Below are 22,725 nucleotides of genomic sequence, written 5' to 3'. Positions count from 1 at the left end.
TATATATATATATATATATATATATATATATATATATATATATATATATATATTTAATTATTTAATGATTATATATATATATATATATATATATATTAATTATAATAAATACTTTCTTGTTATTATATAATAAATATATTGTTCTTATTATGTACCTATTAATTAAAAATGAAGGAAGAAGTGCCAATAAAACATTGTTTTTTTTCACTTCATATGTTGCTCTCACATACCACACATATATACATATATGTTATTTGGAAACGATAAACTTATTTTTATTACTCTGTTTTTATTTATATGTATGATATGCGAAATATTATCATACATATATAAAAATCATACTGTGCTTGGGGCACAGAGGACTATTTTTCTTTCCAACAGTTTTAATGTCTAAAGTAAAATCTCTTACAGTTATTAAATTAACGCTTTGTCTGCGTATGCATAACCCTTGTAGGTATATGCTGAGCAACTTTGGGCCATTTTCTATAACTGATAAATTTTTTATTAACCTTAGAATGTTAAGTGGTCCTCTGTGCCTCGTTCTCCCTTAAGTGAGGTTATGAACGCGACATGCAAACAGTCACGCGTATAATTTTCTGCACAATACTCGTTTCGGCAGGTACTTACACTCTTCGTAATTGTTGTAACGCACGCACCAGCACAAGTGCGCAACCATGCTCGGCAGCAGGATTAGCAAATAAACGTTTAGCTGATGAACCATTTTCGCAGCGGCACAAAGTCGTGTCACAAAGCCATATAGAATGCGCACATGAACAACTGCACAGTCAGACGAAATGCAGAGGTGACGAAATGTCGTTTACTCCGTCTCGATTCTGCAAGATTCTCTTCGTGGAATTGATCGGCCGAAGCCGATTTTGCGTCGTCGTTACCGCGAAGGTGCATCACCCCACGAAGAAGCGATGGGAGCGACGAACAAGTCACGACCAGTCACGACCACACGACGTCACTCGACGTCTGTCGAACATTCTCTTAACTGCACTGAAAGTGCAATCCTTAGCTGTTTTCTTCATTGTTCAAACTAGATAAGCGTATCAGATAAGTGATAATTGAACAATGTTTCTATTGAAACATTGATAATATATTCCCATTTAACATTTTCAAAAAATTTTCTAAAATATTAAATATTTCTATTTAATATTTTCAAATTTTAAGTTTTGCTAAAAGAGAGAGATATATATTTCTTGCCAATGTGTGATATTTAATGATTATTCAAAACATCGAGTTTGTATTATCCAATAATTAGGAAATTTATTTTACAATTATTGGTACTATCGGTATTATCTAATATCTTTTATCGAAATTATAATATTGATATTTATTGATATTTATTGATATTTATTATTTATTTATTATTATTATTATTATTTATTATTTATTTAATATTTATTATTTAAGGTTTTACTATAAACATTATTTTTCTTAGTAATTTCATTAATTACTTATTAATAAAAATTAATAAAACTGATCCCAGACAGCACAAGATCTCCTCAGGACGTCCTAAAGACGAAGAAATGTCCTCAGGACTTCCTTAGGATTTTCTCTGTATGTCCCCTGGAAATTTATGCTGTTAGAGATCATACTTTCTTATTAGCTCAATCATTGAAATTCTCCTTCATTCTTCTTAATTGGACATTAAATGGCAAGAGAATAAAGATGAAGATCGGAGAAGAATATAGAAGGTGTAGATGAAGGCTGTGTTCCAAAATTCACTGTCATCACTGAAAAGCTATAGTTTATGTTACATATATTATAGATTTTCAGCGCTATCAGCAATTTTGAAACACAGCCGAAAGATAGAAAGAACTGTAAAGACCTTTGCAGAATGCCAGGCAACAGGCAATAAGAATAGGCATTAGACAAAGGCTAATTTTTACACGTCTCGAGCGATGACGTCTGAATTCGAGATATCGATTGCGCGAGATCGAGATGTTGCTATTTACTCAATTATTTCATCGCGCGACGTATGCTTTTTCGTAACGACGTGATCCATGGAATATTTTTGACTTGATAAGAGACTTTAGCACGAAGAGAGAAATAATAATTAGTAATAGAATAACTGAAACGGTTACAAAAGATGTATGCATATTGCGAGGCACCAAGTAAAAAAATTCACGTGGAGTTTGGAGAAGTGCATACGGGCGCTGTAGCTGTAAAATGGATAGAGATAGTTAACGAGAATTGCGTTAGTATATCAGATTCCTTTCCCGCGTGATTCAAATTTCGCTATGCTAACGCACAAATCAGTTCTGACGTTAGCACATCAGAATTAATAGTGCTGAACAATCGTATGACTGAGTTGATTAGAAATAAGAAGCTGTAAACTTAATTCTTAACCTCTTTAATCGATAGAACTTTTTGACCTCTAACAGATAAAATCCTTTTAAAGATAGAACAGATATACGAGGCCCGAAGGGACGCTATTACTAATCCCTTGGATCATGTATTCGAATTAAGCAGCTATTCGTGGACCTTGTCTCCCGGCAAAGTATACAAATGCAAAATATGTTACCGGCCGTTCGTGCCATTCTCTGTAAACACAGATTATTTCATGATCGTGGATTCCAGTCATAATCAAATGGAAATTAAAGTTTGTGGCACATGTATTGGTATGAACAATTTTCGATTAACATATGTTTTAAAGACAATTTACTATCAGGAGACATAAAATTCCAAAATCTCAACTCAGTAAAACACCAACTACCCAGCAGTTATATAACTGCTACAGTTATATAACTGCTACTTGGTATTTCTTAGGTGTCAGTAACATTAATATTATAATTATATATTCAACAATGTAAATGCAATATAATGCGAGCATTATGTAATTGTTACATTGTATTGAGTAAGGATTTATAATTTTGGTGTAACGTTACTGTTAGTGTTTACTAAGAATTACTTTTGAGAAGTAATTAACTTTGATGCAGCTTCTATATCGACTGTTATGTAGGGTAAAACACCTAATTATTGACAATTATTGACAACTCCACATAGTTGTTCTAAAAAAATTTTTATTTTTTATACAATTAGTATTGCAGTTAAATTTCTTGCTTGCACTTAATGAGTTCTCTAAAAGAGAATTTCATAGCTAAAATTGTGAGCAATAATCATCGGTCATAAGGAACACAAGATGATGAATTGTCAAAGAGACAGGCTTCCTTATTGATTTGCCTGAAACTTCGGAATATTGTGTATTTTATTGCGCAAAACACGAATATTTAAAATCGTCATTCTTAAGTAATATAAAAATTATAAAATTATAAGTGTTAAAAAATGATAGTTAATAGAAAATCTATCATACTAATGACATGTAGAGAGACATGTGAACGTGTAAGTTTCATCAGTTTTATAATAAAACTAATATATTTTTGGATTAAAAATCTAATTTAATTCTATCCTAAAGCATTGTGACATTAATATTCGTTGTTAAGATGTATGTGCATAAAACAAACATATATACAGTAAACATATATCTTTTGATAACTAATATCAACGTCACATTGCTTTAGGATAGGATTAAGTTAAAATTTTAGTGGAGTGGAAGCTTCGCCCAAAATCCATTAGTCCAAAAATGTATTATTCATTTTTTTATTACATAATTAGAGTTCATATTTTTCAATATTCTTAAATCATATTTTAAATTTCGCGCACTTTACTTATGCATGCTTATATGCTGATGCGCTGTGTACACGATACATTTTCTAACCTCTAAACTGTCACTTTTTGGCATCTTGTAACTTTTACTTTACTTAAAAGCGACAATTTTAACTTTTATATTCGTGTTTTATGCAATAAAATACACAATATTCCGAAGTTTCAGTCAAATCGGTGAGAATGCCCGTCTCCTTGACAATTACCGACGCTCTGCTTAATTGAGTGAATCAAATTAAATAACCGTAAACGAATATACAGATGATCGTGATGATGCGCTTCCGACAAACTCATTATCGTCATTGTATGTGACGTGTACACAATAATCTACGCAGGTCCAGTGATGTCAGTTTCGACGACAAGATTAGTCATGATGTGCACGAACGGGAACACTGAGGCGAAGAAGCGCATTAGGCTCGTTAACAATTCCGAAGTCATTACGGCTTTCATGTTCGACATCGATCAAGTTCAAAGGTCATTCACGGTAGACATGACACACGGATATGTCGGATCGCGTTCTCGCACGTATGTGACGATCACTTTTGCGCCTCGGCAAATCGGAATCTATACATGCCGCCTGCCGTGCTTAATTTTGCATCATGTAAATGAAAAACTTTCAATCTTTAATTGTTTACTGAAATATATTTATTTCAGATTTATTATAGATTCTATTACTTAGAGTATTGAATAATTGCCGAATTCAAATACGAATAACTCCATTAGCACAAATCTTCTAGGGACACCTTAAAAACGTTTAGAGGACGTTCTAATGTCCTAAGAATGTTTATAGGATATCCATAGAATATCGTGTGCTATCTGGGAATTAATGGGCTATGCGCAAGAGAAGATTACAGTTACAAAAGCTGACAATCTTTTTCCGAAGTGTAGAAACCGATTATCGTGGAGCTGTACGGCTATTGCGGCGCGGTATTACGTAAAGCAAACGTCCAAGAACACTTTAATTATCCGGCGAGATCAAAGAATGGCTTCGAGGGATACATGAACGATATTGTCGTCGCCGCGCAAGATCAACCTGCGGTTTCTTTGTCGAAGAACTACATTGATTTCGGTCAAGCCGGCACGAGAGTGAAGAACGACGCGCTAAGGATTCCAGAAACCTTTTGTCTCACTAATCACAGTCGATCCGACGTATTAATAAAATGGGACCGAGGTTCGTTACGCACCAATGATCAGTATTTAACTCTTTGAACGCGATTTTTTTGTAGTAAACATGAACACAAATCGAAATTTTCATGATATATCTTCGACGACAACATACCCCTTAACGTCTACTAAAATTTGCGAGTATTATATGCTTTTTTTGCAATTTAGAATCACTAAGTAAGACTTCAGTTCCCATGTATTTTAAATATATATTGATCCTTCAGAATGTGCAGATGTTAAAAAGTTCAATCGAAAATAGGGCTGAAATTTTGACTCGAGTGTTTTTGAAAAAAACACCGAAATTAATTAATCAAATTGAAACCAAATTGTCCATACAACGAATGGACAATTTGGTTTCGATTTGGTTTATTGAAATTGGTAAGAAGACATATTTCCTCATTGATTTGTCTGCAACTTCGAACTGTAACTTTTCAGGATAAGGCGCACTTTCAATATTTCAAGGAAATTGTATCTCGATACATTGTTCAGATATTTAGTTTTCAAGATTATGACTTTTTGAGACGTTGTCCTACTTTTTAAATTTCGGGATTCTGATTTTTCGAAATTATACATATCCATCCTTCCTGTTAACAATCGTTATTATTATGTTGTAGACGTTGAGAACACTTTCCACATAACACCCGAAACCGTGGGAGTACCGGCAAGCCAAACAGTTCTATTCGAAGTTGTATTCGATCCCAACGGAAGAAGTAGTAATTTATTCACATCAGAGCTCGTCGGTTACGTTCAGCCGATGCAGCGGGAAGGTAATTGTCACAAAGAAACGCTTACATTCCCTGCGATGACGTCCATACGATTAATTGGTATGCACATTTTTTATTCTCACTTTTGCGTAACGTCGCAATTATATTCGCGATTATATTGGCAGCAAAGTTAATTATATCTTATAGGTCATTCTTTCCCCGTTTGCTCCGATGGTTGGATACCTCAGTACGAAATACCGCACATAATAAAAATGCCTCCTTGTGTGCCGTCGTTTCCGGTTTACACCACATTCGCGATCAAACGATTCGGACATTTGCCGTTGATGTATCGCTTTGTGCCGCCGGAATCGAGCCGCTTCGTCGTGAAACCGATGATGGGGATAATTTATCAGTATAACGGGCAACATGTACTTTACATTTAGTCTACTTCAATTGTCGAATCGATTACGATATCCTCCAGAGATTATCAAGTCGTCGTGGTCGGGATGTTACCCGAAAGCGATAATAGGCGCGTCTACGTCGAGCGTTGGGCGATACGTTTCAATGGAAACGCCAAATCGGAGTGCTTCATCGATTTTCGAGGGCTCGCGGAACACGCCGAAGTCACTCTCGGCGATCAGAACGTCCTGAGACTCACGCCGTGTTTCCTCGGCTGCCGATTGCCGCAGCAATTCCTCATGCGAAATATCACTCGTCACACGATAAAGTAAATCTGCCTTGCAATATGAATATTAACATAGAAGGCCTTGAATCACGTGTATGAAGATTGCATGTAAGATTATATGTAATAAGAACGCGTTATGCAAAGTAGCAATTTTAATAAGCGGCAGAGCAACTTTTTAGCACACGTTTCCCGATAATAATGAGTTTTTGTAATATTGTGTCTCAGATATGATAATACTAAAGTATATTCAGATATTCAGTGTCAGTATTTCAAATCTATATATAGGAAACGTGACACAAATTGTATATTCGTAATACTGGCAGTGAATATCGGAACGTACTTTAGCGTTACCGTATCTGGAAGACGGTATTGCAAAAATTTTCTTTTAATAAAAATTGGATTTTATTAAAACGTTGAATTTTATTAAAAAGATCGTTTTTTTAAATATCTTCAATCTAATTTTTTCACTATTGTGAGAAGAGAGTGAATGTCAGTTTGTAAATATTCCTTACGCGATTGATATTAATATTCTAGATATGAATTTGTTAATACGAAAACGGAGCTCCAAATTCCAAATGCAAGTGGGGAGATTCGCTCGAACGATACTCTCACTCACGAGTGGGAATTTTGTCCCACGATAACCGGGGACTACGATTTCGACGTAAACTGCATTTTAACTGTGCTGAAGGATGAAATTCCTGTCGGTGCGAGCGTTTCCGTAGCGTTGCGTGTGATAGGAAGATGCGAAGTCGGTTTTCTCGAGGTAACTTGTTATAGGCTAATAATTACCACAGTAAACATCAACTATTAGTGATGTAACATCAATATTATAATTTCAAGAATGTAAATGCAGTATAACACGTGTGTTATGTAACAGTTCCATTATTGAGTGGACAATTACAACATTGATGCAATGTTACTGCTAGTTAGTATTTATTGGGACATCACGAAGTGGCAGTCTGGGTATGAAATAATCGTTTGAATAACACATTCTTTTATGTATCCGTAGTCGGTGCCTAAAGAATTGAATTTCGGAATTCTGGCGTACAAAGCTACGAAGAAACTGAGCTTTCTCGTGTTTAACTCGAGTCCCGTGATAATCTTTTACAAGATGACGTGTAATCATTGCAACTGGCCGATCGGGAACGTGGAACAGGATGTAAAAATACATCCATCTGCGGGTGCTGTTCTCGCTGGACAAAGTGAAACCATCACCGCTTCTATCACACCCACTACTCCTGGCTATTATGAGCTGTTCGTTCAATACTTCGTGAGGATAAATCTTCGCACAAACACGTTAATTCCAAATCAAACGCCGAGGAATATCTGTAAACTGCGCTGTTTGTGCGTACTACCCACTTTAAAGGTATGTACAGTTCGTTTTAGAGATATATTTTTACAACAGTGCGGCAATAATTATTTATCACTACTTTCTGTATCGTATTATTTGTGTTAGATTTTTCTCTTACTCTCATATTTCGAAGAGATTCAAAGTGGTAATATGTACACAGTGTAACAATTAATAACCGCAATTATCCGAATCAAAAATTTTGATCCTACTTTCGTTAAGTATTCTACTTAATATTTTCTTTGACGTCTATTTTAATACGCTGAAGCCTATATCAACTTCTTTTGATTTTTTTTAACTTACTAACTTTGTCAAGAGGTCTTCTTTAGAAACTGCAAGTGACATTTTGTATATTTTCTACCATTTTCTACCATTTAGAGGTGCTAAGTAGGACTTCAATCTTGATGTGTATTATCACTGATCTTTCAGAATATACAAATATTAGAATATTTTAGTCGAAAGTAGGATTAAAATTTCAACTGAGGTATACAGTACATTCATAGTATATTACAGTAATTGTTGTAATGAACAGGTAAAGGATCTACAGTGTTACGGGGTGTGTCCGGTTACGAGCAAAGTCTTTCTTTGGAAGTTGATGAAGATAAATTTGTGCGTAAAATATTTTTCTGTAATTTTTCTAATCGCAACGATTTTCTATACACAAATGCAAAATTTGTTAATCTTTTTAATATGTGTCAGCAGGTTCAACAAGTTACTCGAACACTTACAACCTGGAACTTCGGAGACGCTGCACATGAACTTTCCGGCGATGATTTTTCAGGAGAGTCCCGTCACTGTAAAATTGCTTCTGACGAACGCTAACGCGGTGACCGCCTCTTGGAGTCTCAAAAGAGTGCAGTTGTGCTCTTGTCGACCCGTCGTGAAAGCCCAAGCACTCTCGATTCAGCGTGCACAGTACGATTGTTGGCACAGGAAAGTGTGCTCTATGCAGCCGAAAATGGGAAATTTTCAAGTATAATCCTCTACATCATTATTAAATCGATTTTCAAAGACGACAATAATATCTTAAGAACTCACGAACGACACGAAAAACGCAGCCAGGAGACGACGCCTGGATAAGTCTAGAATTGCGTTACGTACTGCTAGGCAAAACCGAGGCAAAGTGGGACATGGATCTCGGAAATGACCGTCATATTTTCCTGATCATGGCGATCAAAGGTTTATCTGGAACTGCGAATACGCTTCATATTCTGAACGGCACGCGTTTCAAATTCCAACACGTCTATTTTGGCGACAAGGACCCGATTTATCAGGTTGTCGCTTACGTTTGAATGCAGTTAACAACTTGTAATTATATAATTGCTTATATAATGTAATAATATATAGTTTTATAATATATCATAATGTATGATATATGATAACTTGTAATTATTGCTTATGTAATTAATAACATGCAATTACATTTGATTTAATGGAAATGTTTCAGGTGTGTTGGCTGTACAACGGCACGAACCGCAATGTCCCGTTCTCTGTGGATCGTAATACAACGCGCGAGATAAATCGAAGATATTGTCATGAGCTCTTTTTCTGTGCGACTCCTCACGGAATTGCGAGTCCGCAATCTGCCGTCCCGATCCTTCTGAAATTTCAGCCGCGACGATTCGGCGTTTTTGAGGTTTTTACACAATCAACACATTTAATGAAAGAGAAATCGGCACTTTGTCACTTTCGAAGTTTATCTCTGAATTGATGAATATCGTATGTTATCTATTCATAAAGGGAAAATTGTCTTTGATTTTGGGCGACGAAAAAGAAGAACTGACGTTAGAAGGCGAATCTTTCTTGCCGCATAAATCGGCGACGGTCGGTGAATACGTGCCTCCGTACGTTTCGTATAGCTCTTCCAATTATAGCTCCGGAATTTCCGATATTCCTATCTACTTCAGTACTTACTGCATAGACATATCGTACATAGCTACGCACAGTCACGTAGTGAAGATGGTCATGCTGCACAGTAATTTGGACCATGACGTACTCGCTTACGAATGGAAGAGGTTTACACCGAACTATATTATGTGGAATATATCCTGGAACAACAAATTATTATATATTCGTTGACTTAAATTGATCATCTATAAATAACATTCATATTCTCTGTTTTTAGATATGAGATTCCTGAAATTATTTGCGTGGAGGTTTGTCCACGTAGAGGTTTAATACAACCGATGGCGACCCAAACTTTTTACGCAACCATATGTACCGGAGGATATCCTTGCATTATCGATGTTAACGTACTTTGCGAATTTGTCAACACCAGTCAAAGACGGGACTACCAGAGGAGCATCTACAAGCATGCCGATTTATCTCAGGAATTGGAGGGACAATTTACTCTCACGGAGAAAGGCATCAGTGTTCCGGTAAGTAAAATGAGAAACATAAATCTTGAGTTTCGTTTCAATATAGTGTCTTATTTATTTTTAGAAATCAACTATAGGAATCCTGGAGAAACCCCAGTCGTTTTATAAAGCCATGACGGTCCGTTGTTCTATACACAGTTTAGAAGACAAATTTTTGAAAGTTGATCTAATAGAAGAGTTAAAAAGCGCACCACCGTATACAATATACATCGAGGAAAATCAAAAACAGGAGACAACGTTCAGAGAGGGAGATATTAGTCGAGCTTCGTTTATTTTAGAGGGATTACTATGGTAAAATTCTTGCATTTTATAATTATAACAATAAAACGAAATATTCAAATTTGTAACAGAATAAAGATGTTTTTTTATTTTCAAACGTATGTTGTAGGGAAATAGTCAATAGCAAACTATTCAAAAGTCTGATAAAAGACGTCCTGCAGAATCAACCAAATTTATTTTACTCACAATTCACAATGAATTTGCACGAAAGAAAAAGTTTGATACGGAGATCGTACATATCGCCGCCGCGAGCGTTAATCAACCGTTTATTAGAAGAAGTAAAGTCTTCAATGTTCCAATGTTTGTTAAAAAGAGGCATTTACATATCATTGGTTTTTTTATTTTTAGATGCTGTTTGTCATAGTGCACGAAGAATTTGCATTGGAGACCACTCATTTAATTCAGCATATGGATATCAGACATACAAGTTATCTGAGCATAGTGTCCGGCATGAATAGGAAAAAAGCCATACACAGAGGTATCAGAAAATGTGATATTTTATTTTCAAAAGTCAATAGTAAGTGATAAACTTACTTAACGCTTCTAATTCATTTTAGAGACACGTCTGTTGCATCATGACAGAGAGTATTCCGTTGCAATACCGAAATCATCGGTAGCGAGAATATCCTTCTATGATAAGTCAATTGTGTATTAACGTGTATGTACAGCTATATATAATTGCTGTTATAACTGTTAGCTGCTCGTCGCGATGTAAGGATCCGCGATCCTTCTAAACACAGCCAGAAATTTATTCCCTTTGTTCCTCGTCACTTTCTGACCCTCCTCGGTGCTTTCGTATAATTTCTCCACTATAGGATCTGCATCCTGTGTTAAGTAAATTTATCAGTGCTTGCAAGTATTGGAAAAATAAATGGGAGTTGTATTTACCAAGTCCTCTTTGGTCATTTCTTCAAACAACGGGTGTTCTTGAAAGTGCTGAACTATCCACTTGTGCAAATCGTTCACATCTGTTACAGTGTACACAATTGCCTGTATAATAATTAGATATTAGTATCTAGAAAACTAATATGATGAGGCAAGTATTACTCACTCCTTCTGCCAACAGATAAGCATATTCTGCTAACAGCGATTTGTTTATTATTCTCCATTTATGTTTTGACCTCTTGAAGTGTGGATCTGGATACAGGAAAAACATCTTCTTTAACTACACAAAATAAAAATGGAAATTAATATAAATCTTTCTACATTGTCAGGTATCTATTGATCATAGAGCTCTTGCCTCACCTGTCCTTTGTGAAAGTAATTTGGCAGATACTTCATTGCGTTTGTTCTCAGACAGGCAATATTCTGATATTGATCAGGATTTTGGCAACGTAGCGCAGCAATGCGATCCCTAACATAGTCAGCAACTTTTATTCGAATTTCCATACCAAGTATCAAACTATCAGGAAACATTGGCGATAAGGTAACTAAGAAACAATTTTTAGTTATTTTGTCATCATTTTAAAACAAAATTCTTAGATTTATTCCACTTTTATTTTTATTCTCCAGAAGTATCAGAAAATAAGTGACATGTTACCTAGTAGTCCTCCATAACCGCAACCAATATCTACAAACTCCACATGTTTCTGTATTTCCTGCTCATTATCAGTGTGAAAATATCCTGGGTATAAAGTGCTCCAATTCATCAAATCCGGTTTTATGGGACTACAATGTGTAAGTTATAAACAATAAGTTTTATTTTTTTAATCATAGTGATTCAATCTAGGAAGAGATCAGTTAAAGTCCATTCGTCCTTCTGTCTCTAGTTTTGATTTTATTTTATAAAACCCTTTAATTTTCTTTAATTAAAAATTTATGAAAAAATAAAGATTGTTTATCTACTTACTACTCTAGGCAATGATCTGCTATCGGATTTGAATGAGCACGTTGTCTATAATATTTCTTTTGTGGTAATGTTTGCATCGTTGACATTTTACACTTGTTCTCTAGATAAAAAGCTTTCTTATTAACTTTAAAATACAATAGAACAAATGTCATCTAAGAGGTTATGTGTAACATCTTACATATAACTTGTATTCAATTATTGCACTTTCTTACGCAATTCTCTTGCACTTTTCTCACGTAAGATGAATAAAGAGCGTTTTATCATGCGTTGGAAAAAAAGACGAGAAGTTACACAGATAAACTCACGTATCTCACCACATGTAAGAAACAAAACAAAAGAACGTTCACGTTTTAGAAGAAAAAAGATAAAAGTAGATAAGAGAGTGATTCAAAGCAACCTGTTTAAAATCTATCGGTCATAAATCTGTTCTTTTTGTCCGCGTTTTATATTTTTATATTATTTATAGCCACGATACATATTTATCTGTTTATTTTATAGACACGTAATACGCTAAATAATATAGAAAACAATAAGAAATACTATCGTGTATAGAAAGTATAGTACTGCATGTGCAAAGTGTAGAAAGTACAGCACGAAAGTACAGAACAGAATTTAACGCGCACGTGCGTCGCGATCAGCTGATCGAAACGCGCTGCGCGCCGCCAAGCGACTGACAGCGACATAAATGGTGGGGATAGACAGGACGCACGCGAAAGGCGGAGATCATTGGCGTTCTGTGAAATCTTTATCGTATTGTTTTCCAGTTTGTGCGACCTTGCCACGCCAGTAAGATGTAATCGCGGATACATTGTATTTACGTAATGCACGTGAGTGACGTTAAGCAGCCGGCTACACACACACACGGAGAACGGAGAATTTCGAGGACAAATTAATCCTCCCAGGTAAGATTAGGTTAGAATCACCATTTCACGAAAGTGCCTTTGTGATCGCGGGATCGCGTCAATTCGAGTATGCGTGTCGCCGTACGTGTATACGTGTGCGTTTTCTGGCGTACAAACGCACCTCACATTTGTTTTGCATCCTTCGAACAAATATTCGTTCAGAAGATAAATAATAAGAGTTTTGTTGAATCGAAATGTCACATAAAAAATAAATCCTTTCCATAACATGTCAATTTTAATCGAGCGATAAACATAGTACAACTCAAGATGTTACGAATTAACTTCTTTAGTAGTAATTTAAAACACCTGCATGATTCCTTCCAGGACAGGGTATTTGTTTTTAGATAAACATATCTAAGTTTCTTTTCTCCTTATTGCTATTTTTTTAAAGATTTTGAAAAATAAAATAAAGGATTTTTGAAAAATAAAATACAAAATCTAATTTGTATCTACTATGATTTAAATAAAATAAAATAGTTTAAGTAAATCAAAAATAAATTTAATATATTTTATCACGAAAATTTTCCAGGCATTTAAGTATAATCTACAATGTACTTTATGCTTCCTGTTTCTTTTCCTTTATCTCTGACTTTATCTCTAACTCAAATCTTAAATCCTGATCTACAATATGCTCTTTGCATCCTATTTTTTGTCTTCTATCTTTTTCTGGCTTAAAGCTTAAGGTCAGAAAGAAATAAAGAGTAAGAAGCAGGAAGCAAAGAACATATTGTAGATAAAGCTTAAGCTTTAAACTAAAAAAGGATAGAGAACAAGAAACAGGAAGCAAAGAGCACATTATAGATTAGAGTTTAAGGTTTAAGTCTGTCCTGCAATGTCTCATGCTTTTTGTTCTCTTTCTTTTTCTGGCTTAAAACTCAAGTTTTAAGTAAAAAAAGTTAAAGAAAAAGAAACAGGAAGTAAAGAGCATATTATAGATCAAGTTTTGAGAATTAAAGAAGGCTAGGAAGTGTTTAGTCAGTCATCACAATTTGAATGCTAACAAAAAAATATTTCAATTATAGTATTCTAACATTTTCTGTTTCTTGCTTTCTATCTTTCTTTGGGGCTTTTAAGGCTTAAGATTTAAATTTAAAAAAATTATACCTGTCTCTACCAACTCTGGTTAACTTAATCAGCTAGTGTTATTCCAATAGAACTGACCAATCATATTTCTTATTAGAATTGATAAATGCGATAGGTTATTTGTTGGAATAACCAGTTAAGTTAATCAAAGTTAACAGAAAAACATTAAAGAGAAAAAAACAAGAAGCAAAGAGCACATAGGTCAAGTTTAAATTAAAAAGAAATAAAAAGAAAGAGAAACAGGAAATAGAAAGCACATTGTAGATTAGATTAATTTGTAGATTAAGGCTTAAAGAGCCTTAAGAATAGAGATTAGGGAGGATGTTTTATCAGTGCACCATAGTTTGAATGTTAGTTAAACATTTTCAATATATTTCGATTATAACATTCTGTCAATGATTAATGATCAATGATTCGACAAAATGTTTCTATTAAGAAATATTTTTCAGGACATATTTACGTGAATATATTGTAGAGAAGAGAAAAAGGGAAGGAGGAGGCAGAAAAGAATTGTCTGAATTAATTCAAGTGTTAGTTAAAATTGTCGTAATTTGCGCGCAAATTATCATATGATTAAACGCTGTATTCAAGTGGAATAATAATATAAAATATTTTGACTGGTGACTTTGTTAATATTTCAGATATAGCAGGAAAGAGCAACTACGTTATTATACATGACGAGGTTGGACCTCCCGAGGGAACGGTCTTCTTAATCGGTAAGTTATTATCAATCACGTTTTTTGATAGTGGGCCGCTTGGCACATTCGATAACGTGCAAAACAAGAGCCGGCACGTGATTATCGGTTTCGTTTGCATCACGACCTATCATGTCATTCACCATGTCGCGCGACATTCTAATCGCGACTAGTGAAATGTTTGCTTCGTATTTTCGCGCCAAACGCATTTGAAATCCGACGAACTTGCTCCTATTCTTTCTCAATTGAAACGATCTGTGTTACAAGTCGCTATAATTATAGCGACTTTCATATCCGAATAACAAAAAATCGGGATTTAAACTTGGAGATGTTGCTACTTATTATTTATAACTATATCACGTCACTTTGATAACGTGATATAAATAATAAGTAGCAACATCACCAAATTTAAATTCCGATTTTTTGTTATTCGGATATGAAAGACATGCAGAAAATATTATGAAAGTTGCTTGTATCATATAATAAATATGAAGCACTCACGTAGCTAATTACAATAATAGATTGTTCGTTTGTCGACGTTTACGTCCCGCAACTGATTCAGCATTTGTGACACGCGCCAGCAGCGGATAACAATTACATGAGCCGAGCGATGCAGCGACACACGACAATTGAAAAATTCAGTTATCTTGATGAACGTGTTCGGAGTTTAATTAATGCTTGTGCCCGTGCCGTCGTCCACGTGGAAATGTGCTCGACCGCGTGTGGCGTATCGATTGCACGAATAGGATGTAGACGAGCTCCGAGAATTGCATAACACGTGGTGTTCGCTCTGCATCTCCCCAACGATACGTTGAATGGACGAAAGTGTTCATCGATAAATATCCGCACGAGTGTTTACTCGGCCAGATTAATCCAAGCGTGATTTCTGCGTTTATGCGAACGTCACGCACGAGGAAAGACGCAGAACGATAGAAAATCGATGAAGATCCGGCACTTAAACGGTAGGAAACGTGCACAAGCGCAGCAGGTTGATATTGTACGCACAGAAAAAAAATTCTCTCTGCTGCTAAGAGAAACTATCACTCAGTTGATTTTCTTTCTTTTAAATAATGCTTATTTTCAGAACAAAGAATATTTTCCTGATAATAGTTTACAAATGCTCTCACAAATTTGAGAAAAGTTTATTATCGTGTACTTAAGAGAAGAATTTCTTCTTTTTAGAGTACACTATATGTGATAGAGAAAGAGAAAAATATTTAAAAATAAAATATATTTATTCAGGGGATATATATTAGTATAACATAAATTTGTAATGAGATACTTATGTTTACATTGAGGAAGTATCTTTTTCAGACGAACAAATATACATTTTTTAAAAATCGTTGCTTTTCATAGCAGTTATTTATTCTATTTAAACAAAGGAATTTATATTTAAGTAATATATTTAATAAATATATTATTAATGCTCACCAAAGAAGTATTTACTATTTTTTAGGTATTTTTTTCTTTCAGTGTAGTGAGGAAACCAAACTTTTGTTTTAATTCAATATTCTTGATTGAAATGCCAAACTTACTAAGATTCAGAATTGGCATTTTGAATAAATTTGATGCTCTTACGATGAACTTGTGGTAGATTTGTGAATACATAAATTTATGAGATATTCGAAATAAGTAACATTCACTTTCAATTATAATATACATTTTTTTGTGTATGCATACTTTTATTGTGTATACATATGTGTGTGTCTTTATGGTCTACAGAGTAGGCGGAGAACAAATTTTCTCCATCGTCTTTGACTCACTATTTAGCCATAGTAAAGATCTGTCGGCACATTACAAATGCAGCAAAAGCGCGAACGAAAATATCATGCTGCGCGAATTAAAATAGTCGCACGCGTAATTATCCGTTGTCTTCATTACACGCTCGGAACAAAGAGCAATTTGCGAAATGCTCCCTCGTACGAATTTCACGAACCGAACCGAAAGGACGAAGTTTGTCGAGTGTTCGTATATATATAAACATAACCGAACACGACTTTCTAACGTTAGTACTCATCACATCCATCGAATTGGTGTCATGTGAATAAGTGACGAAGAGATTACACTCTTATTGAAATTCAGGAATTTGAATCGCTACATAAATTTTCGATATATCAAATGCAAGTTTTAATATCAAATCTTAGACTGCATATTGTACAATTCTGGCACAATGTGGCACAATATATGGACATACTATAATTTGGTAAATAATATCAAAAATTATTCGCTATTCTAACCGAAATATTAAGTTGATCTTTCGATCTTTCCGTCAATCGTTCCGCGACCAAATGAAAACCTTAAACACAACCTTCGTTGAATGAGAAACAGCAATCTTACGGCAATTTTCGCAACATTTCTTGGTATCAATGATCGAACCTCATCCTCGCTAATCTGAATAATAATCTTATTCGAAGCAGTATTTTTGGTAATTTAGCATTCTAATGTGTGGTTGGATACTTTATTGTATACGAACATATAGCAGATAGGTCATTCTATACCGATATAGTACATGCTCTTTTTCTTCTCTCTCTCTTTCTCTTATTCAAACAAAGGATTTCCGACCACTCGTAAACACGCTGGCCAACATTTATTACAAGCGTGGTGCATCTTCGGGCCATTTTCTTCCCGATATAAATACGCGTCGCCTTTGTTATATTGTCTGTTAACATTTGTTTATCCTGCTAAAATCATTTGACAATCAATTGTCCGCACTTCTAACGGACGTGCAATGCGAATTATCGACACTCTGTCATTATTGAACTTTGCAAATAACGGAATAAGTAATCGTAACTGGGAAATTTTTCCATTCTCTCTCTCTCTCTCTCTCTCTCTCTCTCTCTCTCTCTCTCTCTCTCTGTCGGTTTCTCTTTCTTTTTCTCGTATTAAACATGGGGATAGTTAAATGAAATTTATCTGAGGATTAATGTTGTTAGTACAAATACGATATCTGAAAATATCTCATCAACAAGAGACTGAAAAGTCAGAAATGAAGTAATGAATACATCGTTCGCGGCTTATCGAGACAATTTTTTATTATTAATTATCATTATTTAATTAGTATATTATTATCTAATTAATTATCAAGAATATATAATGTTATTTATTCATAATTATGAATTATTATTATAATTAATTATATTATAATTAATATTTTTAAGATTAATTATTAATAATTATTTATCATTTATTAATATTTAATTAGTGATTGAGAATATGATGTGCTTTTAAATGTGTGTTATATTCCAGGCATTCTTATCCACTTAAAACTAATATACTCAAATCAACAATTATTGTTTCATATATAAGCAACGATATAATTCTGTTGAGAGAATTAAATAAAGTCTTGAACTTCAACAATGTTATCATTTTATTTGAATATATAGTATATTTATCTCAATCGTTTCATAAGAAGTACAATATAATTATTTTTATGACAATGACACTTAAAGACATCACATTCTCAATCCAATATTTTATGATTTTTATGAAAATTATTTTTGAATAATAAGAACACAGGTTTTTCTTTATCGAATTATGTAAGATATATTCTTGCAAGTAATTCATCTTCTTATTTAACGCTGTGTAGTTTCATTTGAAGATTAAGGGCCGGTTTCACCAACTCGGTTACGGTCAAAATCTGATCGACGGTATCCGAGTTCCAACTGATGGACATGAGTACTTTGTCATTCTTATTCATTAGAATTTTCAGCTGGAACCCTGATACCATCAGTCAGATTTGACCGTAACCGGAGTTAGTGAAACCGGCCCTAACATGTCAGAAATCAGGATATTTTCTCAAGAATATTCTTTTGTCTTCTGTGTATATTCGTCCATAAATGTCCATAACGAGATCGCTATACATTCGCCGTGAGGAATCGCGCGCGAATGTCCAAACAGTCGCGTCCAAGTATTGTCCCCGTCTGCTGTTATCACACCGCGCGCGTTTACCGTAAAATGCCGTCTGCTCAACTCGTCTTATCGACACCGAACACAATCTTATCACAACATTTATCAGGTGACTCTCACTCAAAATAGCTACATTCATCGCACGTTGAGCAGAATGTCGCGAAGCAATAATAGGTGAGGTATCTCTTTCGAGATGCACTCTCGACAAGGAGGACGAAAAGAGGCCAACGCCAGAACGGCAAACAAAGAGGCCAACGTCTCTCGACGTTCTCTCCGGCTCCCACGCGGCCGTATATGATGTAGTGTCGTAGTCTTTGCATGTCTCCCCCCCTCCTTCTCTCTCTCTCTCTCTTTGCTTTTTGCACCACCTGGCAGCGAAAGGGGCCGGCCTCGCGTCCACGTGGATCGCCCACACGCGTCAGGTGTTGTTGCCTCGGTCAATTGTTCCCGGCCGCAGTTACGCGAAGGATGTTACACCGCTCGGCTTGGTGCGCGCCGTGCGAGCCTCGCGATCGACCTGACGTCATCGTCGTCGTCGTCATCAATCCGTGGTCTCCTTTGTCCTGACGGAGTCGACTCGCGCGACTCTGATTTCGCGTAAATCCGCGCGGTGATCTACGGTGTGTTTGAAGCATACTAGGAAGGATATTTCAGTTCATACTCGGAGAGTCGATTCAGTCGCGATCTTCCGCGGACAATCGGTAACGAGCGAACTCAGCAGGTGCGAATGTCGTGAAAGGTACGGCGACAGTGAATTGAAAGTAAGATCAAATTCTCCAGGAGAGATCCTCGTTCGCTCGTCGACGACGTATTTGCTCGTGCAACGTATACGACTCATGTCGGGTCGACAAGGTTGCGCAGATCGCGATATATTTCGTAAACAACATGACGTCAAGGATCGTGACGTTCGCGACAATCGTGGAGTGACGATATAGAATGGTGTAATGACGCGACGTTCTGCTTCGTTTAGTGAGTGATTAAAAGCCACCGTCTCCGCCCTCCTAACTCCTCGATCCTTGGCCTCGATCCACTTTATCGTACTTTACGGCGAGACTATTTCGCGTTCGCGCCCTTAAGGCTCGTCTACAGTACGCGGAGTAAGCTTAACGTAAGATGGAGTGAGAAATAAAAGTAATGTATTTCGCTCTATACTCTAACTCCCTTACACCGGAGATATTTTTCTCAAGTATTTCTCTTACTGAAGATGAATACTTCCGATGTAAGGGAACTTAGCCAAGCTTATTTCGCATATTGCTGAGTCTTTACAGGCCGAATCAGCGCGTTGCCTACGATCATTTCTACGACCATTGATTGCCGTATAATAGATTCGCGTTTGGATTTATTCGTCATCGTGACGACAATAAAGAATTTAGACAATATTCAATTACTATACAGAGAAAAATATCGTTCTACTACACCAAGAAAGCAATCATTCGGTTTATTTTCTTTCTTTTGCATTATAGTTATCTTCAACGAAGAATAATTTTTCTCTTTCCATAACAGTTACTTGAAATATACTCATTAGAAATTTAAGAAAAACTCGTTATCATGTACTCAATGAAGGATTTTTTTTTTACAAAAACATGATAGAACTTTATCAAGAAAATCACCGACTCGACTCTATGCGGTAAAATAAACGGTATAGGATTTTTGTCATATTAATATTCTTTTAATATTCTTCTAATGTTCTTTCAATATTCTTAATTGAAATGCTAAACATACAAGGTCTCCAAATATCTTTTGAATAAATTCGATGCTTATGACGAGCTCATAATAGATTTGTGGATGTATGAATTTATGAAATACTTGAAAGAAGTAATGAAACAAGTATGAAATACTTGAAACAAGTAACGACTTGAAGGCAGTATATATTTTTCTGTGTATAAAATTCGTCACGGTAAAAGTCAACTCTCAATTCACGTCATATTAAGAAAGTAGTGATCCTTTTTGCCGACAACAGCCATGAGACGTTTACGATCTCTATAGGACAATATAATAGGACGATGAGTATCTTGTATCTGACAATCTCAACAAAGTTTTGCAAACTTTGAATCTCGTTAGAATGATCGGTATTCGATGCGTACGTAGCCGCGAATTTTAAAGGCAGATGGCATATTCGCGGGATTATAATTTCCGAGAAGCTCGGGTGGAAAAGAAATAGCTCGGCGCAAGTCTACGAATGGATAATAGAACAGTTACGCAAACGTGCGTTAATGAAAAGCGTCGTGAAACATTCGTAGAGCGTCGAGGGACACCGTTCGCAAATTAGTCACGAGGCACGAGACGCGAACTTCTTTCGTACTTCGATCGTGCTTACCGCCCTATATATTCGCGACGCGTGGCCTGAATACGCTCGATTTACTCTTCTCGCGAAATACTCTCCCGATGTCGAGAGTGGCGCGAAAATAATTCGTGAACGAATGGAGGGAATGTCGATGACTTCGATGAAATTCGTCGTCCTCTGGCTCCATGGTCCGGGATAAAATTGGAATGAGGTTGTCACATTGTGCCGAGGACATCATCATTCCGTGTAACGATTGCAAAATTTCGTTTCGCTTTTCTGTGTGTCCTTTTTATCAATTTCACGTTTTTCTCACAAATAGAACACACTCAAAATGTATATTCTTATCTTGGAATGGAATCTTTTCATACTTGGCCTCGAGAGAATTCTTCTAAAACCAAGAGGAAAATATATTCTAGCCACAATGTTCTTAAAGTTAGAGGAATTTCATCTTTTGACACGAATCCTGTTCTTAATAGAATTTCTTCTGCTAAAAGATTCTGCCTCACATAAACGTATTTTCCTCTTAATTCAAAAGAGGAAAAAAGTTGGAATAAGGAAATTTATAGTAAGGAAAAAGTATTTTGTTGTAATAAATTTTGTTGTAGAATAAAGTTTTGTTGTAGAATAAAGTTTATTCACAGAAGTAAAGGTCATTTCACAGAAATAAACTGTATTTCTCAGAAATAAACTTCATATCCCACTAATAAATTTTTAAACATTTTCTTCTCATTGTAGTAGATTTCCGATTAATAGTTCACTTTATTAAAGGAGGAATGCTCTCATTCTTTCGGTTTTCACTTAGAGAGTAGGATTACGCAAAAAATAGCATCTTGCAACTAAAGTTCATTCTTTAGGTATTGAAATATTTTTCTTTTGGTTTTGGAAGAATCTTGAAGTATATAAAACAATGAAGGATAAGATTATATTTTTTAAAAATTCTTAATTTTTAAGCAAATTTCTAATAAAATATAAACGAAGTAGAAATTCTGGTTAGGAGTTAGAAGATTTCTGATTAACTTGAACAGAATTCTGATAACATCAACCGGAATTTTCTGATTTGTTCATACTTTACCAAAAATTGGGTCAATCTAATCAAACTTTTCGTGTAAGAAATAAGAATAAGATTATATATATTAAGCAGACGAAGATACTCCGAAAATCGTGAGTTTAGCTCATCGTTTTCAGTTGTTGGCATATAAATGGCGATGTTGACGTGCCGTCTTTGCACGAAGTGACTCATTATCAGGTTTTAGCTTCCTCATTTCTGAGGAATTTATCGACTTAACGTTAACTTGTACGTTTCACATGTGTTTGATGATAATATCGCCAGATTACTCACGCCAGTACTCGTTCATGATTGATTTCCAGAAAATAATATCAATGTTGCAATATCTAAAATTAATTCGATATTTCTACTTCGTCACGTTCAACTTTATTTTTCTTTTCCTTAATTGACGATATATGTAATATTCGTAATCTTTGAATAGTAAACGCTCTGCGTAAAGATTCCATAAAAAAAAATAAAAAAGAAATTGCGTCATTGAACAAATGACGTAGTACGAAATTAATATTTATATCACGCAGCCGAAATATTTAGAGTCGCCGAAAATATTCTGCTCTGTTAGATACAGAAGTGTGAAACGGATTCGCTTATCAAGCACTCAAAAAGGTTCGATACGCATGTGGTCGAAATGATAAGTAGCCGACGAAGCGAAGATAAAAGTGTCAAAACTATGCTGGCGAACTGCCAGCAGTTTTGTTCTTCGCGCGAACGCGAAA

The 22,725-nt window shown here is 35.3% G+C and overlaps 4 protein-coding genes across 11 annotated transcripts in view; 2 read left to right on the top strand and 2 right to left on the bottom strand.

Annotated features, from left to right (window-relative positions):
* LOC116846797 overlaps nucleotides 1–1,119 on the bottom strand; it is a 6,420-nt gene extending 5,301 nt beyond the window's left edge. Inside the window, exon 1 of the mRNA XM_032821088.1 lies at nucleotides 628–1,119. Coding sequence (XP_032676979.1) covers nucleotides 628–721 — 94 coding nt within the window. The 5' untranslated portion in view covers nucleotides 722–1,119. The remainder of the gene's footprint in view (nucleotides 1–627) is intronic.
* Nucleotides 1,120–2,089: 970 nt separating this feature from the next.
* Nucleotides 2,090–10,936, top strand: LOC116846809 (cilia- and flagella-associated protein 65-like). Its single transcript, XM_032821126.1, has 20 exons — nucleotides 2,090–2,203; nucleotides 2,408–2,627; nucleotides 4,005–4,270; nucleotides 4,558–4,840; nucleotides 5,448–5,657; nucleotides 5,745–5,949; nucleotides 6,019–6,251; nucleotides 6,426–6,588; nucleotides 6,757–6,985; nucleotides 7,232–7,588; nucleotides 8,103–8,179; nucleotides 8,273–8,543; nucleotides 8,629–8,844; nucleotides 9,018–9,206; nucleotides 9,311–9,585; nucleotides 9,696–9,948; nucleotides 10,013–10,239; nucleotides 10,337–10,505; nucleotides 10,576–10,705; nucleotides 10,785–10,936. Exons 1-20 carry the CDS (start codon nucleotides 2,096–2,098, stop codon nucleotides 10,880–10,882), a joined length of 4,179 nt encoding a protein of 1,392 aa, XP_032677017.1. The 5' UTR covers nucleotides 2,090–2,095; the 3' UTR covers nucleotides 10,883–10,936.
* LOC116846798 (tRNA (guanine-N(7)-)-methyltransferase) lies at nucleotides 10,707–12,702 on the bottom strand. 2 transcript variants are annotated; one of them, XM_032821091.1, is made up of 7 exons: nucleotides 12,255–12,702; nucleotides 12,077–12,176; nucleotides 11,768–11,895; nucleotides 11,473–11,657; nucleotides 11,279–11,392; nucleotides 11,116–11,217; nucleotides 10,894–11,052 (listed from the first exon to the last, which is right to left on the bottom strand). In XM_032821091.1, exons 2-7 carry the CDS (start codon nucleotides 12,160–12,162, stop codon nucleotides 10,921–10,923), a joined length of 747 nt encoding a protein of 248 aa, XP_032676982.1. In that variant the 5' UTR covers nucleotides 12,163–12,176; nucleotides 12,255–12,702; the 3' UTR covers nucleotides 10,894–10,920. The 2 variants fall into 2 exon arrangements, with proteins under 2 accessions (XP_032676981.1, XP_032676982.1); XM_032821090.1 differs by lacking the exon at nucleotides 12,255–12,702 and having other exon boundaries at nucleotides 10,707–11,052; nucleotides 12,077–12,248.
* LOC116846793 (kinase D-interacting substrate of 220 kDa) overlaps nucleotides 11,757–22,725 on the top strand; it is a 52,653-nt gene continuing 41,684 nt past the window's right edge. For 3 of the 7 annotated variants that reach the window (XM_032821077.1, XM_032821072.1, XM_032821076.1), the window contains exon 1: nucleotides 16,333–16,959. In XM_032821077.1, the coding sequence (XP_032676968.1) occupies nucleotides 16,927–16,959 (33 nt within the window). In that variant the 5' untranslated portion in view covers nucleotides 16,333–16,926. Of the gene's footprint in view, nucleotides 11,905–12,763; nucleotides 12,979–14,702; nucleotides 14,778–16,332; nucleotides 16,960–18,473; nucleotides 19,632–22,725 lie in introns of those variants that run through there. The other 4 variants (XM_032821080.1, XM_032821079.1, XM_032821074.1 and 1 more) reach the window with 4 other exon arrangements.

This window comes from Odontomachus brunneus, unplaced genomic scaffold, assembly GCF_010583005.1.
Source record: "Odontomachus brunneus isolate Ranch 3 - 2012 unplaced genomic scaffold, Obru_v1 Obru_scaffold_069, whole genome shotgun sequence".
NCBI lineage: Eukaryota > Metazoa > Arthropoda > Insecta > Hymenoptera > Formicidae > Odontomachus > Odontomachus brunneus.
This window is presented reverse-complemented; position numbering and strand designations above follow the sequence as displayed.

Bases quoted from the DNA above. Each gene is read 5' to 3' on its own strand.
- LOC116846809 (XM_032821126.1), top strand. From the start codon at position 2,096: ATGTATGCATATTGCGAGGCACCAAGTAAAAAAATTCACGTGGAGTTT. The intron at 8,544-8,628 runs GTATAATCCTCT...CGAAAAACGCAG, and splicing joins CGAAAATGGGAAATTTTCAA to CCAGGAGACGACGCCTGGAT. The intron at 10,506-10,575 runs GTAAAGTCTTCA...TTTTATTTTTAG, and splicing joins TCAACCGTTTATTAGAAGAA to ATGCTGTTTGTCATAGTGCA.
- LOC116846798 (XM_032821090.1), bottom strand. From the start codon at position 12,228: ATGACATTTGTTCTATTGTATTTTAAAGTTAATAAGAAAGCTTTTTAT. The intron at 11,658-11,767 runs GTAACATGTCAC...ATTGTTTCTTAG, and splicing joins CGGTTATGGAGGACTACTAG to TTACCTTATCGCCAATGTTT. The intron at 11,218-11,278 runs GTGAGTAATACT...ATTATTATACAG, and splicing joins CTTATCTGTTGGCAGAAGGA to GCAATTGTGTACACTGTAAC.